The 17,788-nt window shown below is 33.1% G+C and overlaps 1 protein-coding gene across 1 annotated transcript in view; it reads left to right on the forward strand.

Moving 5' to 3' along the window:
- POLN (DNA polymerase nu) overlaps positions 1-17,788 on the forward strand; it is a 303,906-nt gene that overhangs the window by 38,324 nt on the left and 247,794 nt on the right. Inside the window, exons 7-9 of the mRNA XM_074273159.1 lie at positions 8,181-8,243; positions 9,662-9,722; positions 12,770-12,834. Coding sequence (XP_074129260.1) covers positions 8,181-8,243; positions 9,662-9,722; positions 12,770-12,834 — 189 coding nt within the window. The remainder of the gene's footprint in view (positions 1-8,180; positions 8,244-9,661; positions 9,723-12,769; positions 12,835-17,788) is intronic.

The following is a 17,788-nucleotide window of genomic DNA, read 5'->3' on the forward strand; positions in this document are numbered from 1 at the left end:
TATGGAAAGTTTTTATTATATGTTGATGAGCTAAAAGGAAAGAAAAGATAATATACTTGTGAAGAAAGGACTAAGTTAGTAGAGCATATCTCACATAATTGAGATAAGCAAAAAAAAAAAAAAAGACAAGACAAACATGGAAGAAGGAATGAAGAAATGTGTTTCACAAGGACATCATTTTTATTTGAACAAATGATGAAATGCATATACATAGAGGATTTATGTAAAAATAGGTTAAACAGAATAGGAAATCAATTAGGGACAGGGAAAGTGAGAATAATAGGAAATGTAGTTTTAGGGAGGGATTATTTTTTAAAAAATAAGTAACAAAAAAATTCCATCTTAAGAGGGTGGGATATGAAGAGAGAATGAAATGGAAGAAAAAAAAGTTAAAAGCATGTGACCAGGAACTATATAATAGGAAGAGGACGGAAGTAAAAGAATGGTAGCATATAGTTCATTGTTATTATTCCCACTCCTTTCTCAACATCCTCTTTGAGAAGAGAGGGTCAGAAGGACCAGGAGATCATTATACACTTCAACAACAATACTATATGAGGATCAATTCTGATGGACCTGGCCCTCTTCAACAATGAGATGAACCAAATCAGTTCCAATAGAGCAGTAATGAACTGAACCAGCTACACCCATTATGGGAGATGACTGTGAACCACTACATAGAATTCTCAATCCCTCTACCTTTGTCCGCCTGCATTTTTGTTTTTCTTCACAGGCTAAGAATACACTATTTCAAAGTCCGATTCTTTTTGAACAGCAAAATAACTGTTTGGACATGTATATTAATATTATATTTATAATTTATACTTTAACATATTTAACATGTATTGGTCAACCTGCCATCTGTGGGTGGGGGTGGGGGGAAGGAGGGGAAAAATTGGAATAAAAGGTTTGGCAATTGTCAATGCTGTAAAATTACCCATGCATATAACTTGTAAATATAAAGGTATAATAAATTTTTAAAATTTAAAAAAATAAATAAATGAAAGAGAAGAGAGGGTCAGAGAAAAGAGAAGGAAACCTCACAGAATAGGAAGGAAGGAAATAAAAACAGTTAATAATTATAACTTTGAATGTGAAAGTGATGAATTCATCCATAAAATGAAAGTAGTGGGATGGATTAGAAAGCAGCATCAAGCTATAAATTGGTTGTTTTTTTCAAATTACTTTAAATTTATTTTTTAACTTTTATATGATTTATTTTTAAAATTGTATTTTTAAATTTCAAATTTTCTCCTTCCTTCCTACACCCACTGAGAAGGTACTTAAAATAATGTCCATTAAATGTATGAAATAATGCAAAACAGATTTCTTCACTAATCAAAAATTTGACATTTTGATTTGTCAAAATGTAAACTTTTATTTGATTTTTAATAGCTTTTTATTTACAAAATATATGCATGGATAATTTTTTCAACACTGACTCTTACAAAACCTGTTCCAAATTTTTCCCTCCTTCCCCCTACTCCCTCCCCTAGATGGCAGGTAGTCCAATACATGTTAATTATGTTAAAATATAAAATCCAATATATGTATACATATTTATTTTTTTTATTCATTTTTCCAAATTATCCCCTCCCTCCCTCTCTCCACTCCCTCTCCCCCGATGGCAGGCAATCCCATACATTTTACATGTGTTACAATATAACCTAGATACAACATATGTGTGTAAATACCATTTTCTTGTTGCACATTAATTATTAGCTTCCGAAGGTATAAGTAACCTGGGTAGATAGACAGTAGTGCTAACAATTTACATTCGCTTCCCAGTGTTCCTTCTCTGGGTATAGTTATTTCTGTCCATCATTGATCAACTGGAAGTGAGTTGGCTCTTCTTTATGTTGAAGATTTCCACTTCCATCAGAATACATCCCCATACAGTATTGTTGTTGAAGTGTATAGTGATCTTCTGGTTCTGCTCATTTCACTCAGCAACAGTTGATTTAAGTCTCTCCAATCCTCTCTGTATTCCTCCTGCTGGTCATTTCTTACAGAGCAATAATATTCCATAACCTTCATATACCACAATTTACCCAACCATTCTCCAATTGATGGACATCCATTCAACTTCCAGTTTCTAGCTACAACAAAAAGAGCTGCCACAAACATTTTGGCAATATGTATACATATCTAAACAATTATCTTGCTGCACAAGAAAAATTAGATCTAGAAAGAAAAAAAACCTGAGAATGAAAACAAAAATACAAGCAGACAATAATAGAAAGTAAAAATGCTATGTTGTGGTTTATACTCAGTTCCTAATCCTCTCTGGGAATAGGTGGCTCTCTTCATTACTGAACAATTGGAACTGGTTTGAATCATGGCATTGTTGAAGAGAGCCACATCCATCAGAATTGATCATCATATACTCTTGTTGTTGCCATGTATAATGATCTCCTGGTTCTGCTTCAGTTAAAATTGATTCATGTAAGTCTCTCCAGGACTCTCTGAAATCATCTTGTTGGTCATTTCTTACAGAACAATAATATTCCATAACATTCATATAACCATAAGTTATTCAGCCATTCTCCAAATGATGGGTATCCATTCAGTTTCCAGTTTCTAGCCACTACAAAAAGGGCTGCCACAAACATTTTTGCACATGTAGGTCCTTTTCCCTCCTTTAAAATCTTTTTGGGATATAATCCCAGTAGATCAAAGGGTATACACAGTTTGATAACTTTTTGAGCATAGTTCTAAGTGATGTCCAGAATGGTTTGATTCATTCACAGTTCCACCAACAATGTATCAGTGTTCCAGTTTTCCCACATCCCCTTCAACATTGGACATTATCTTCTCCTGTCATCTTAACCAATCTGAGAAGTGTGTAGTGGTATCTCAGAGTTGTCTTAATTTGCATTTCTCTGCTCAATAGTGATTTGGAACACTCTTTCATGTGAGTGAAAATAGTTTTCATTTCTTCATCTGAAAATCGTCTGTTCCTATCCTTTGACCATTCATCAATTGGGGAATGGCTTGATTTCTTATAAATTTGAATCAATTCTCTATATATTTTGGAAATGAGGCCTTTTATCAGAATCTTTAACTGTACAGATGTTTTCACAGTTTATTGCTTCCCTTACAATCTTGTCTGCATTAGTTTTGTTTGTATAAAAGCTTTTAAACTTGATATAATCAAAATTTTCTATTTTGTAATCAATAATGATCACTAGTTCTTCTTTGGACATAAATTCCTTCCTCCTTCACAGGTCTGTGAGGTAAATTATCCTATGTTCTTCGAATTTATTTATAATATCATTCTTTATGTCTAAATCATGCACCCATTTCAACCTTATATTGATACACAGTGTTAAGTTGTGGGTCAAAGCCTAGTTTCTGCCATACTAGTTTCCAATTTTCCCAGACATTTTTGTCAAATAGTGAATTCTTATTCCAAAAGCTGGAGTCTTTGGATTTGTCAAACACTAGATTGCTATAGTTATTGATTATTTTGTCCTGTGAACCTAACCGATTCCACTGATCAACTAGTCTATTTCTTAGCCAGTACCAAATAGTTTTGATGACCACTGCTTTATAATATAGTTTTAGATCTGGTACAGATAGACCACCTTTAATTGATTTTTTTTTCATAAGTTCCCTTGAAATTCTTGACCTTTTATTCTTCCAGATGAATTTTGTTATTTTTTCTAAGTCAGTAAAATAGTTTCTTGGAAGTTTGATTGGTATAGCACTAAATAAATAGGTTAGTTTAGGGAGTATTATCATCTTTATTATATTTGCTTGACCTATCCAAGAGCACTTAATATTTTTCTGATTGTTTAAATCTGACTATTTTTGTAGAAAGTGTTTTGTAGTTTTGCTCATATAGTTACTGACTTTCCCTTGGCAATTAGATTCCCAAATATTTTATACTATCAGCAGTTATTTTAAATGGAATTTCTTTTTGTATCTTTTGCTGTTGGATTTTGTTAGTGATGTATAAAAATGTTGATGATTTATGTGTATTTATTTTATATCCTGCAACTTTGCTAAAGTTGTAGATTATTTCTAATAGCTTTTTAGTTGATTCTCTGTAGTTCTTTAAATATACCATCATATCATCTGCAAAGAGTGATAATTTGATTTCCTCATGACTTACTCTAATTCCTTTAATCTCTTTTTCATCTCTTATGTCAAAGCTAGTATTTCTAATCCAATATTGAATAGGAATGATTATAGTGGGCAACCTTGTTTCACTCCTGATCTTATTGAGAATTATTCCAGTTTATCCCCATTACAAGATGCTTGCTGACAGTTTTAAATAAATGCTACTGACTATTTTAAGGAAAAGTACATTTATTCTATATTCTCTAGTGTTTTTAATAGGAATAGGTGTTGGATTTTATCAAATGCTTTTTCTGCATCTATTGAGATATTCATGTGATTTTTGTTAGTTTGTTTATTGATATAGTCAGTTATGCTAATAGTTTTTCCTAATATTGAACCAGCCCTGAATTCCTGGTATAAATCCTACTTGGTCATGGTGTATTATCTGGGGGATAATTTTCTGTAATCTTTTTGCTAATATTTTATTTAAGATTTTTGCATCAATATTCATTAAGGACATTGGTCTATAATTTTCTTTCTCTGTTTTCCCCCTACTTGATTTAGGTATCAGTACCATGTCTATGTCATAAAAGGAATTTGGGAGGAGTCCTTCATTCCCTATTTTTTCTAATAGTTTATATAGTATTGGAGTTAATTGTTCTTTAAATGTTTGGTAGAATTCACATGTAAATCCCTCTGGTCTTAGGATGTTTTCTTAGGAAGTTGATTAATAGCTTGTCCTATTTCTTTTGCTAAAATGGGACTATTTAAATAATTTATTTCCTCTTCTATTAATCTGGGCAATCTATATTTTTATAGGTATTCTTTCTTCCAATTCACTTAGATTATCAAATTTATTGACATATAATTGGGCAAAATTTCCTCTTCAAATTTATGAAAAGTTGTCCCTTTTCATTTTTTGAGACTAACAATTTGATTTTCTTCTTTCCTTTTTCTAATCAAATTAACTTAAGGTTTATCTATTTTGTTGGGTTTTTTTTTTTCATAAAACCAACTCTTAGTTTTATTTAAGCAATTCATTAATTTTCTTTCAATTATATTAATCTCTGCTTTTATTTTCAGAATTTCAAATTTGTTATTTAATTGAGGGTTTTTAATTTGTTCTTTTTCTAGCTTTTTTAGGTGCAAGCCCAATTCATTGATCTTTTCTTTCTCTGTTTAATGCAAATACTTGATTTTGCTTTCACTCACTCACTTTCACATTCAAGAATTCTGAAATTTCCTTGTCCAACAATAATCTATTGACTTTTGGTTTTCCACTTCTTCTTTTTCCTTCCATTACCAAACCCTAGTCTTTGTAACTTTAGCCTTTTACTTCTCAGTTCTTTCCCAGGCCTTCTTCCCTATATAAGCTACTCTCTTCTTTTCCCCATCTTGATCCCTTGGTGAACCAATTCAATTCTGCATTGTCCTTCTTTCTTAAGTCCTTAGCTCTCTTATCATTTCTCTGATTGGTTTATTTGCTGCCTTCACTCCTATACATATACTTCTGAATGAAAATAAAAATCATGTAGTCATTCTGATTTAATTCTCTTTACTACTAGATAATTCTACTATATCTTCATTTTCAACTGCATACTCCATTCTGCATAGTGATTTCACCTCTCCCTCTTCCCTTAATTGAGAATCTTGCTTCATGTTTTGCAGAAAAAATGAGCCCATTCTCTGTGAATTTCATCTTCTCTATCTTATCTCTTTTCATTCATGTGACATTACCACTATATCCTCCTTCACCCTAGTCTCAAATGATGAAATGGCTTTTTTTTTTTAATTTAATTTAATTTTTTTTTTAACTAAGGCTATCCTATAAATCCATTTAGGCAATTCCATTCCATCCTATTTCTGATATTGCCTCCTTTGTCAACTCCACTTTTTAATTTATTTTCATTCTCTCTCTGTCTCCTGACTTCTTCCTTTCTGCCTAAAAATGTCCATGTCCCCCCATCCTCAAAAAAAACCCTCCTCATTTGATGCCTCCTCATAGTTATATCTACTTTGCCCTTTGTGGCTACACTCCTTGAAAAAAAATTATACATTATAAAATATTTGGAAGTCTACTTGTCAACACAAACCCAAGAACTAAATGAACACAACTGCAGAACACTTTTCACATGACTAAAGTCAATTCTAAATAATTGCTCATGAGTACACCAAGTCTATATACTAAAATGACACTTCTACCTCAGTTAATATTCAGTGCCATACCAATCAAGATACCAAAAATTATTTTAAGGAGCTAGAAAAAATAATAACAAAATTCATATGAAAAACAAAGGGTCAATAATATTATGGGAAAAAATGTGAAGGAAGGTGACCTTGCAGTACAGAAACTGTATTCAACGTGGTAAATATCAAAATAGTTTGATACTGGCTAGAAATAAGGTGGTGGATCAAACACTAGGAAATGACATAGTAATTTTGTCTTTGATCAACACAAAAGTTGTTGGGAAAAGTAAAAAATAATTTGGCAGATAATACCAACTAAGACCATATACCAAGATAAGATCAAAATGAGTACATAATTTATACATAAAGGGTGATATCATAAGCACATTGGGGAAGTTGAATAATTTTCTTGTCAAATTTATGGATAAAGAATTTATTGCCAAATGGGAGAGAGAGAGCTTTATGGTATGTGAAATAGGTAACTATGATTTTATTTTTAAAAAAAGCTTTGCAAAACAAAACAAATGCAGCCAAGATTGGAAGGAAAGCAGAAAACTGCTTTTACAGGCTTCTTGGCCAGATTCTCATCCATATAATACTCTCTACACATAAATGTCCCACAGGGTTCTATATTGAGCCATCTTTACTACTGTTGCTTTTCTTGATGATCTAATTAGCTCTCATGGATTTAATTACCATCTCTATGCTTCTATTTCTCAAATCTACCTAGTCTGATTTAACCTCTGCATGATCTTAAATCTGGCATTGCCAACTGCCTTTTAGACATTTTGAACTGGATGTTCACTAGACATCTTAAACTAATCATGTCCAAAAGATAGCTCATTATATTTCCCCAAAACCCAACCCAACTATCTTCCTCAGTCCTCTCAGTCCCTCAGATTCACAACCTAGAAGTCATTCTAGACTCCTCACTATTTGTCACATTCTTCCCACCTCCTAGATCCAATCTTGCCAAGACCTATTTATTTCACCATTGCAATTTCTCTCAAATATGTTTTCTTCTCTGACATTCCCCCCACTCTGGTGTAGGCCCTCATCAATTCATGTCTAAACTATTTCAAAGCAGATACCCAGTAAACTCCAGTGGTTTCCTATCACCTTCAGGAGCCAATCCAAATTCCTCTTCTTGATGTTCAAATTCCTTAATGACCTAGCCTTCTTCCATTTCAGTTTCCTTAAATCTTACTGCTTATCATGTATTTTTTGATCCAGTGACACTGGTCTCCTTACTGTTCAATGAACAAGATTTGGGGCATTTTCTCTGACTATCCTCCATGCTGTATGTTCTCCCTCTTCATCTATGCCTGCTGGCTTCCTTGATTTCCTTAAAGTCTCAGTTAAAATCTTATCTACTGGATTTCTAGCCCTTCTTAATTATGGTACCTTCCCTTTCTTAATTTTTTCCTATATTTATCCTGTATATAATTTGGTTTTTTATATATTTGTTGGCTTGTTTCCCCCATTAGATTGTGAGCTCTTTGAGGACAGGGACTGTTTTTGCTTTTTACCTTTCTGTATCCCCAGTCCTAAGTACTATACATGGCATATAGTAAGTGTTTAATAAATATTTATTGACTGACCATTGGGAAAATTTTGAATTATCTCTAATTCCCCTCTTCCATCCACCACCTTGTGGCTGCAGCAGGTGCTAATAGGTAGGCTTTTGCACTCTGGGGCAGTGACTGGCAAGAGCCCTGCCTCTTCCCTTTTTGTTATTGGGCTTTCATTGATGACTGTTGAGATGCAGATGTACTAGAGAAAGTTCTTAGGCTATTACCATTTTTGGTGGGGGAATGAAGGGAATGTTTTCTTTGCTATGTCTTCTAGGTTTGTATAGGCTTTTAGATTGGAATAAGTATTGCCATTATTTACCTATTAACTTTATGTTACCTTTTTCTTTTTATCAGAATCTATGTTCAGACTTGAGAATCCTTTACAGACTTACGATGGATCTTTGCTCTAAATTAAAGGCAAGAATATGATTATTTTTATCTTTAATTAAATTGGTTGAAAGTGAGGAAAATGCTTGTTTTTTTTTTCAATTACCCTTTTAACATAAGCAGCCATATCACTTGCAATATCTTTGAATGTGAAGGATAAGAAAGTGAGATATAAGATACAATTAACTTCCCAGTTCTATTATGAAGGAGGGGGCAGGAATGATAAGATATCAATTAGAATATAAGTGAGTTATGTTGTTTCTATGGAAAGAAAAGAATCCCAATAATGCTTAGTGCCCTAAGATTAGATTTAGATTATTAAATCTATTTATTAATATTATTAATTTATTAATACATTTATTATTTATTTATATTTTTATATATATTTGAATAAATTTATTTTTTATATAAATTTATTAATTTATTAATAATCTATTTAGATTATTAAAATCTATTTACCAGGTATTTAAAATGTAAAGATTCTTTTTTTAATTAGGTTGCTTCAATTTAGATACTTCTTTTGACATAAAATACAAGAATGAACATATCCTAACTTTGGTTTGAAAATTTAAATGAAATCTGGGTTATTATTCAGTCATGTCTAACTCTTAATGACCCCATTTAGGGTATTTTTGGTAAAGATTCTGGAGTGGTTTGCCATTTATTTCTTTAGCTCATTTTTATAGATGAGAAAAATGAGACAAACAGGGTTAAGTGACTTGTCCAAGGTCACACAGAGAAAGGATCTGAAGTGGGATTTTCCTGATTCCAGTCCTGGACCTCTATCCATTGTGTCATCTCGCTGACCCCCCCAAACCTTAGGCAACAATGGTTTAAATTTAAATCTTGAAGCCTCCAAGGAAAAGTTTCAAAAAGAGCCTGACCTTTTCCCATAGATTGAAAAATGAACATCTCATCTTTCATAGGCCCCTTGCTTGAAAGTTCTGCTTAAATGTAGTTACGAGGGGTACCTTTTTGCTTATCCTGATAATAGAAGAATTGGAATAAAATAAAATTGAAATGAACAATTAGAAATGTTAGTTTGTGAGAATTCAAAAACAATGAAATTTAATTTCTATTTTAGGTGAAATGGGGCAGTTAGGTGGTTCAGTGGATAGAGCACCAGCCTTGAAGCTAGGAGGACCTGAGTTCAAATCTGGCCTTAGACACTTAACATTCCCCTAGCTGTGTGACCCTGGGCAAGTCACTTAACCTCAATTGCCTCAGGGAAAAAATAGTTAACTACTATTTTAGGTGAAACTTCTTATGTAGTATTTAGCCTTTTTGCCCCAGTTATTAAAATGTGACATTCTCTTTAGTTTGCGACTTCTCTTCATAATGATGGCTATAGTGCTATTTCAATCTCTCAAAATTTACTGTACTTTACTGTAAAGTACATTAATAGAAAAAAGTGAATAATGTCTTTGTGAATTTTTCCTACAATACAGGTTTATGGTCTATGGCAATTATATTATACTTTGGAACTTCCTCTGATACCCATTTTGGCAGGTAAGAAGATAAAATTGAAAGATAAAAACTTTATAATCGAGACTATAGAAGTCTATTATATTGCAATTTTTGCTGAATTAATCTTATAATCAGCTTCTCCCCTTTCTAATTCATTCTCCACTTTGTAGCAAAATTGATATTTCTAAAACAGATTTTTACTAGTTCATTTGCTTGTTCAGGAGCTTCAGTGATTCCCAGTTGCCTGTAGGTTAAAATACAAACTTTTCTGTTTGATGTTTATAATCTGTCATAATCTGGCTCTAGCCTATTTTTCTAGGAATAATTAATTAATTAGACTTCATTCCCCCTCATATAATCTGTGTTCTAGTCAAACCAGACTACTTGCTGTCTCTTATCCATGACATTATTATATCTTTCATCCTCATGCCTGGAATGTTCTCCTTCCTCACCTCTACCTCTTATGATCTAGATCCCTTCAAGACTCAGCTCTAGTGCCACTACCTCCAGAGTATACAAAATGTTGCTTTGTAGCTATTTTGCCTCCTCCCATTTATTTCGTTATAAATTGTGTTTACTTCTCTTTATGTTGTTTTCTCCCATGAGATGTGAGCCCCTTAAGGGCAATATCTGTTTCATTTTGTTTTGTATCCCAATTGCCCAGTCACTGTAGCTGATATATAGTAAAGGTTTGTTGAATTGAATGGCATCTACTGGGTCTAATTCTCCTTTCCAGTAGGAAGGATGATTGTAATAGGTTATCTTGAGTGCTGATGAAACTGAAAACTGTCTTCTTGTGTTCCTCAGTTAATAAAATAATATAGAGTATACATTTTTAAAGTTTTCTTCCTAAAAAGAAGACTTTGACACTTTGTATTAAAAATATCTCTTAAGTTCTGCCATTCTATGATTTATGATTCTCTTGTATAGTATAGTCTAGTTTGTTTGGACAATTGACAGAAATGGGAAAAAAAATCCAATATGTTCATCTTGGTCTATGACTGTCCTGCTGTATTGTAGCCAGGGAAAGAGACATCTTCCTATATTTTCAATAAGAATAGCTTAATTTCTATACTATTTTTGATTACAAAATGCTTTCTTTGTAGCTACCTTATAAAGTTGGTAGTGTACGTGTTATTTATTCTCATTTTATATATGAAGACACTGAGCCTCAGAGGAGACTAGTGTCTTGGCTATTGTTTAACATACTGTGAGTCAGAACCAGAACTCTTCATTTCTCTCAAATATATAGTTTACTCTGATTTTTACAGTTAAAGGTTCTGATAAAGGCCTAATTTCCAAAAATATATAGAGAATTGACTCTAATTTATAAGAAATCAAGCCATTCTCCAGTTGATAAATGGTCAAAGGATATGAACAATTTTCAGATGATGAAATTGAAACTATTTCTACTCATATGAAAGGGTGTTCCAAATCACTACAGATAGAGAAATGCAAATTGAGAAACTCTGAGATACCACTACATACCTGTCAGATTGGCTAAGATGACAGGAAAAGATAGTGACAAATGTTGGAGGGGATGCGGGAAAACTGGGACACTGCATTGTTGGTGGAGTTATGAACAGATGCAACCATTCTGGAGAGCAATTTGGTACTATGTTCAAAAAGTTATCAAACTGTGCATACCTTTTGATCCAGCAGTATTACTACTGGGCTTATATCCCAAAGAGATACTAAAGAAGAGAAAGTGATCTCTATGTGCCAAAATGTTTGTGGCAGCCCTTTTCATAGTGGCAACTTGGAAAATGAATGGATGCCCATCAATTGGAGAATGGTTTGGTAAATTTTGGTATATGAAGGTTATGGAATATTATTGTTCTGTAAGAAATGACCAGCAGGATGAATACAGAGAGGCTTGGAGAGACTTACATCAACTGATGCTGAGTGAAATGAGCAGAACCAGAAGATCACTATACACTTCAACAACAATACTGTATGAGGATATATTCTGATGGAAGTGGATATCTTCAATAAAAGAAGATCTAATTCAGTTCTAATTGATCAGTGATGGATAGAGTCAGCTATACCCAGAGAAAGGACACTGGGAAATTAATGTGGACTATTTGCATTTTTGTTTTTCTTCCCAGATTATTTTTATCTTCTGAATCCAATTTTTCTTATGCAACAAGAGAACTGTACAGATCTGCATACATATATTGTATCTAGAATATACTTTAACATATTTAACATGTATGAGACTGCCTGCAATCTAGGGGTGGGGGTGGAGGGAGGGAAGGGAAAAGTTGAAACAAAAGTGAGTGCAAGGGACAATGTTGTAAAAATTACCCATGCATATGTTCTGTCAATTAAAAGGTATAATTAAAAAATAAAATAAAATATCCAATACAGAGGAAAAATACATACATACATATATATATGTATACACACATACACACACACACACACACACACACACACACACACACACATATATATGGTTTACTTTGGTAGTTCGATGATGTATCTTTCCTTATTCCCCAACTGTTTATTCCCCTCTTTTCCACTAGGGAGCATAATGGAGCCATCTTTATTTCTTATAGAATTAACTCAAGACTTCATTTTCTCTCTCCAGTTCCTTAAACTTCATCTATTTTCTTCTTGTTCACACTGTATATATAGAAGAGTGTAGTCTGGAATTAAGCTTCAGCAACTGTGCCTTTGGGGGTGAATGAAATATTTCTTAACCACTCCTTATTGGCAACTACATACTGACTTGTAAAGATGTATGCCTATTCTGCTTAAAGCCATTATGTTGGTTAATCAACAATTTCTAAATTATATCAGCCTAAGGATCAATATAATCAGCATCTTGATGGTCATGGGAATTAACAACCATGAGTTACAATACTAGCTTAGATTGTATCCAATCATAGGGTTTTATCTCAGATATTTGACTAAATAAAGAGCTTTGAGAGATATGATTGTGAGAAGATTTTGGCCAATTCAGTATCATATGGAATATACCTGCATAGGTTTTCTCCTACCTATAATATTGAGTTAAGTTGATTATTTCAAGGATTATTTATTAATATATATAAATAATATCTGTTTTGTTCTGTGAATTTTAGTGATGGAAACCCATAAAATTCAAGTGAATAAAGAAGAAATGAAGAGAACATCAGAACTTCTTGGAGTAAGTTAGGATTTTTGAAGTTACTCTGTATGTCTGGATCATATTTCATTTAAAATTATATTTGTCCACTTACAGGTTGTGCTTCCCCAGGTTTAGAAGGTCCACACAATACAGCAAGGCAAGAGCCAGAGTTTCCCAGTACTCACTTGTAACAAAGCCCTTTGAGTCTAATAGCAAGGACTAAACTAGAGACCTTGCTCATCCCACTGTTGGTGATGTTGATATTGGTGATAACCAGTGTGATACAGAATTAGGTTATACCCTGCATGCCTTAAGAAAAGGGAAGAAGGCAGGAAGCAGTGAAATGAAGAAGAATGTGGAACAAAAAGATCTGAGAGTATATTTGAAACAGGTTCCTATCAGTTTAGAAATGGAATTAAAGTCATCCTTAAAAAACAAAGAAAACTCCCCAAACCTTTAATTTTCTCCTTCTTTCCTTTGTTTATCAAATTTCTTCCTATCTTTAATAGCCAAGTCAAATACCATCTTCTAAATGAAACCTTTCCTTATTCCTATTCCTCTTGATAATAATTTTTCTTCAATCAACCAACCAACCTACATATGCGAGGTGCTATATTAAATGCTTGGGCTAGCAAAAAGGCAAAAAAATAGAGAGCTACATTGATTAGTTATAAGGACATGATTAGAGAGAGAGGGATCAAACCACTTCCATGGTGTTTTCAACAGACTATAATCAATTAATGCTGAAGCCATTGACCATATACCTCAGGTGGAAGTCAATCCCTGTCTAAGTCAAACTTCCAACTAAAAGAGAGGATTTGAATGCCATTAGGATCCTCTCACATAGTAGAGTTTAGATTTACAAGGTGGGAAGTCCTCTGATCATAAAAAACTGATTGAAATTTTTCAGACTATATAACAAGAAGATGTTACCCCTAAGTGTTCAAGAATGCCTTCAATGTCCATCTCTGTATAAGTAAAGGAAATAGATTGGTTTGTGACAATCCCAAGGGTGGAGGAATGGGGTTGGTGGTATTTCTTTTTCCTTAAGTCATTGTTGGGAAGGTCTTCTCAGAGTCCTTTATAATAGGATGATCTTTCACCTACCAAAAGAGCCAGTGTGACTTCAGAAAGGGCTAAGAAATGATTGATATGATTTTTGCTGCCTGACAACTCCAGGAAAAATGCCAGGAGTAGAGTAAAGGTCTGTATATAACATTCATCAATTTGATGAAAGCCTTTAATAATGTCAATTTTGAAGGTTTTGGAAATTTCTTTGCCCTGAGAAATACATAAGTATTATACACCAGTTCTGTGGGGGCATGCTTACTTTTGTAATGGGTAACGGGCTCCTCATTGCTTTCCAAGTCACCAATGGAGTGAAGCAGGACTGTTGTGCTTGCTCCTATGCTTTTTAGCATGATGTTTTCAGCAATGTTGTTGAGTGCTTTCAACAAGGACAAAAATGACAGGGTCAGTTACCACAATGACAGTAAATTATTTTAACTTGAAAAGACCACAAGTCAAGACTAAAATAGAGGGAGAATTGGTACATGATTTTTTTTTGTTTTCAGATCATTGTATACTCAATGTAACCTCTGAGGCTGGAATGCAACAAAGTATGGATTGATTCTCTATCTCTTGTGCTAATTTTGGCCTAACAATTAAACACCAAGAAAACACAGATTCTCCACTACCTAGATCTTGCTGCACAAGAAAAATTAGATCTAGAAAGAAAAAAAATCCCAAGAAGGAAAACAAAAATGCAAGCAAACAATAACAGAAAGAGTGAAAATGCTGTATTGTAGTCCACCCTCTTTTCCCATGGTTCTCTCTCTGGGTATAGCTGAATCTTTTTATTACTAAACATTTGGAATTAGTTTGAATCATCTCACTGTTAAAGAGAGCTTCGTCCGTCAGAATTGACCATTGTATAATTTGGTGTTGCCATGTATAATGATCTCCTGGTTCTGCTCATTTCACTTAGCATCAATTCATGTAAGTCTCTCCAGGACTCTCTGAAGTTATCCTGTTGGTCATTTCTTATAGAACAATCATATTCTATTACATTCATATACCACAATTTACCCAACTCCAGCTCTTTTATTCAAGCTCAATTTACTCAAGCTCCAGCTGATGAGCACCCACTCAGTTTCTAGTTTCTAGCCATTATAAAAAGGGCTGCCACAAACATTTTTGCACATATGGGTCCCTTTACTTTCTTTAAGATCTCTTTGGAATATATGCCCAATAGAAACATTGCTGGATCAAAAGGTATGTACAGTTTGATAACTTTTTGAGCATAGTACCAAATTGCTGTCCAGAATGGTTGGATCCGTTCATAATTTCACTAACAATGCATCAGTGTCCCAGTTTTTCCCCATTCCCTCCAACATTCATCATTATCTTTTTCTGTCATCTTAGGCAATCTGACAGGTGTGTAGTGGTGTCTCAGAGTTGTCTTAATTTGCATTTCTCTGATAATAGTGATTTAGAGCACCTTTTCATATGACTAGAAATAGTTTTCATTTCTTCATCTGAAAATTGTTCCTATCCTTTGACCATTTATCAATTGGAGAATGGCTTGATTTCTTATAAATTTGAGTCAATTCTCTATATAACTTGGAAATAAGACCTTTATCAGAACCTTTGAATGTAAAAAATGGTTTTTCCCTGTTTATTGCTTCCCTTCTAAACTTTGTCCCAATTTAGAAGAGCTATTAACTTCTTGATGCCAATAGCAGTGAATTTCTACTTCTGTTATATTCTATTAAGCTGGAAAAGCTTTGAAAACTCATCTCTCTTTGGAATATGAAACTTTTTTCAAAGCCCAGAATAGGTAAATCCTGGGAGACTAACTATCCATAAAGTTGGCTACCAGGTAACTATTTTTATTCCCAACTTAATTTGCTAAATAGTCTAATAAGGTATGTAGAACTTGTGATTTGCATTGGTAATGGAGACATTTGAATCAACAAAATAATTTTTCTTTAGCCTATATTACTATTTAAGAGAACAACCTAAATAAATAAGAAATTCTAAAAATTGAAATTGACTAAAGAAAGCAACTCCTAAAAAACATTTGGTGAAATGGAAAAAATATGCTGAAGTAAACAACTTCTTAAAAAATACATTTGGTGAAATCAAAACAGAAAACAACTCCTTGAAAAAATAGAATTGGTGAGTGAAAAAAGAGACCAATTTCTGAAAAGTAGAACTGGTGCAATGGGGAGAAAAATCTAATGTACTAAACAAACTCCTTTAAAAGTACAACTGGCCAAATGCAAAAGGAGGTAAAAAAGCTAACAGAAAAAAATAATTCATTAAAAACTAGAATTGGACAAATGGAAGTGAAGGACTCAATGAAACATCAAGAATCAATCAAACAAAACCAAAAAATAGAAGGCTATGTAAAATACTTTATTGGAAAACAACTGACCTAGAAAATAGATATAAGAGAGACAATCTAAGAATTATTGGATTACCTGAAAACTACAATGAAAAAAAGAGCCTGGACAGCATCTTTCAAGAAAGCATCAAGGAAAACTGCCCTAATATCCCAGAACCAGAAAGTGAAATGGCCATTGAAAGAATCCATTTATCATCCCCTGAAAGAGACCCCAAAACGAAAACTCCATGGAATATTGTAGCTAAATTCCAGAATTATCAAATCAAAGAGAAAATACTGCAAGAATATTAGGAAAACTATTAACATAATTGACTATATCAATAACCAAATTAACAAAAACCATGTGATCATCTCAATAGATGCAGAAAAAGCATTTGAAAGATCCAACACCCATTCCTATTAAAAATACTAGAGTATAGGAATAAATGGACTTTTCCTTAAAATAGTTAGTAGCATTTATTTAAAACTGTCAGCAAGCATCTTGTAATGGGGATAAACTGGAATAATTCTCAATAAGATCAGGAGTGAAACAAGGTTGCCCACTATTACCATTACTATTCAACATTGTGTTAAAAATGCTAGCTTCAGCAATGAGATGAAAAAGAGATTAAAGGAATTAGAATAGGTCACGAGGAAACCAAATTATCACTTTGCAGATGACATAATGGTATACTTAGAGAACCCCAGAGATTCTACTAAAAAGATATTAGAAATAATCCACAAGTTTAGCAAAGTTGCAGGATACAAAATAAATCCACATAAATCATCAGCATTTTTATACATCACTAACAAAATCCAACAGCAAAAGATACAAAGAGAAATTCCATTTAAAATAATTGCCAATAGTATAAAATATTTGGGAATCCGTCTGCCAAGGGAAAGTTAGGAACTATATGAACAAAACTACAAAACATTCTCTACAAAAATAAAGTCAGATTTAAACAGTTGGAAAATATTAAGTGCTCTTGGATAGGTCAAGCAAAAATAATAAAGATGATAATACTCCCTAAAGTAATCAATTTATTTAGTGCTATACCAATCAGACTCCCAAGAAACTATTTTACTGATCTAGAAAAAATTAAAAAAATCATTTGGAATAACAAAAGGTCAAGAATTTCAAGGGAATTTATGAAAAAAATTAAATGGTGGCCTAGCTGTACCAGATCTAAAACTATATTATAAAGCAGTGGTCATTAAAACCATTTGGTACTGGCTAAGAAATAGACTAGTTGTTCAATGGAATAGGTTAGGTTCACAGTACAAAATAGTCAATAACTATAACAATCTAGTGTTTGACAAACCCAAAGATCCAAAAGCTTTTGGAATAAGAATTCAGTATGGCATAAACTAGGCTTTGACCCACACTTACCACTGTGTACCAAGATAAGGTCAAAATGAGTGCATGATCTAGACATAAAAAATGATATTATAAATAAGTTAGAAGAACATAGGATAGATAGTTTACCTCGCAGACCTGTGGAGGAGGAAGGAATTTGTGACCAAAAACTAACAAGAGATCATTACTGATTACAAAATAGAAAATTTTGATTATATCAAGTTAAAAATCTTTTGTACAAACAAAAC

Source organism: Sminthopsis crassicaudata, chromosome 6, assembly GCF_048593235.1.
Source record: "Sminthopsis crassicaudata isolate SCR6 chromosome 6, ASM4859323v1, whole genome shotgun sequence".
Lineage (NCBI taxonomy): Eukaryota > Metazoa > Chordata > Mammalia > Dasyuromorphia > Dasyuridae > Sminthopsis > Sminthopsis crassicaudata.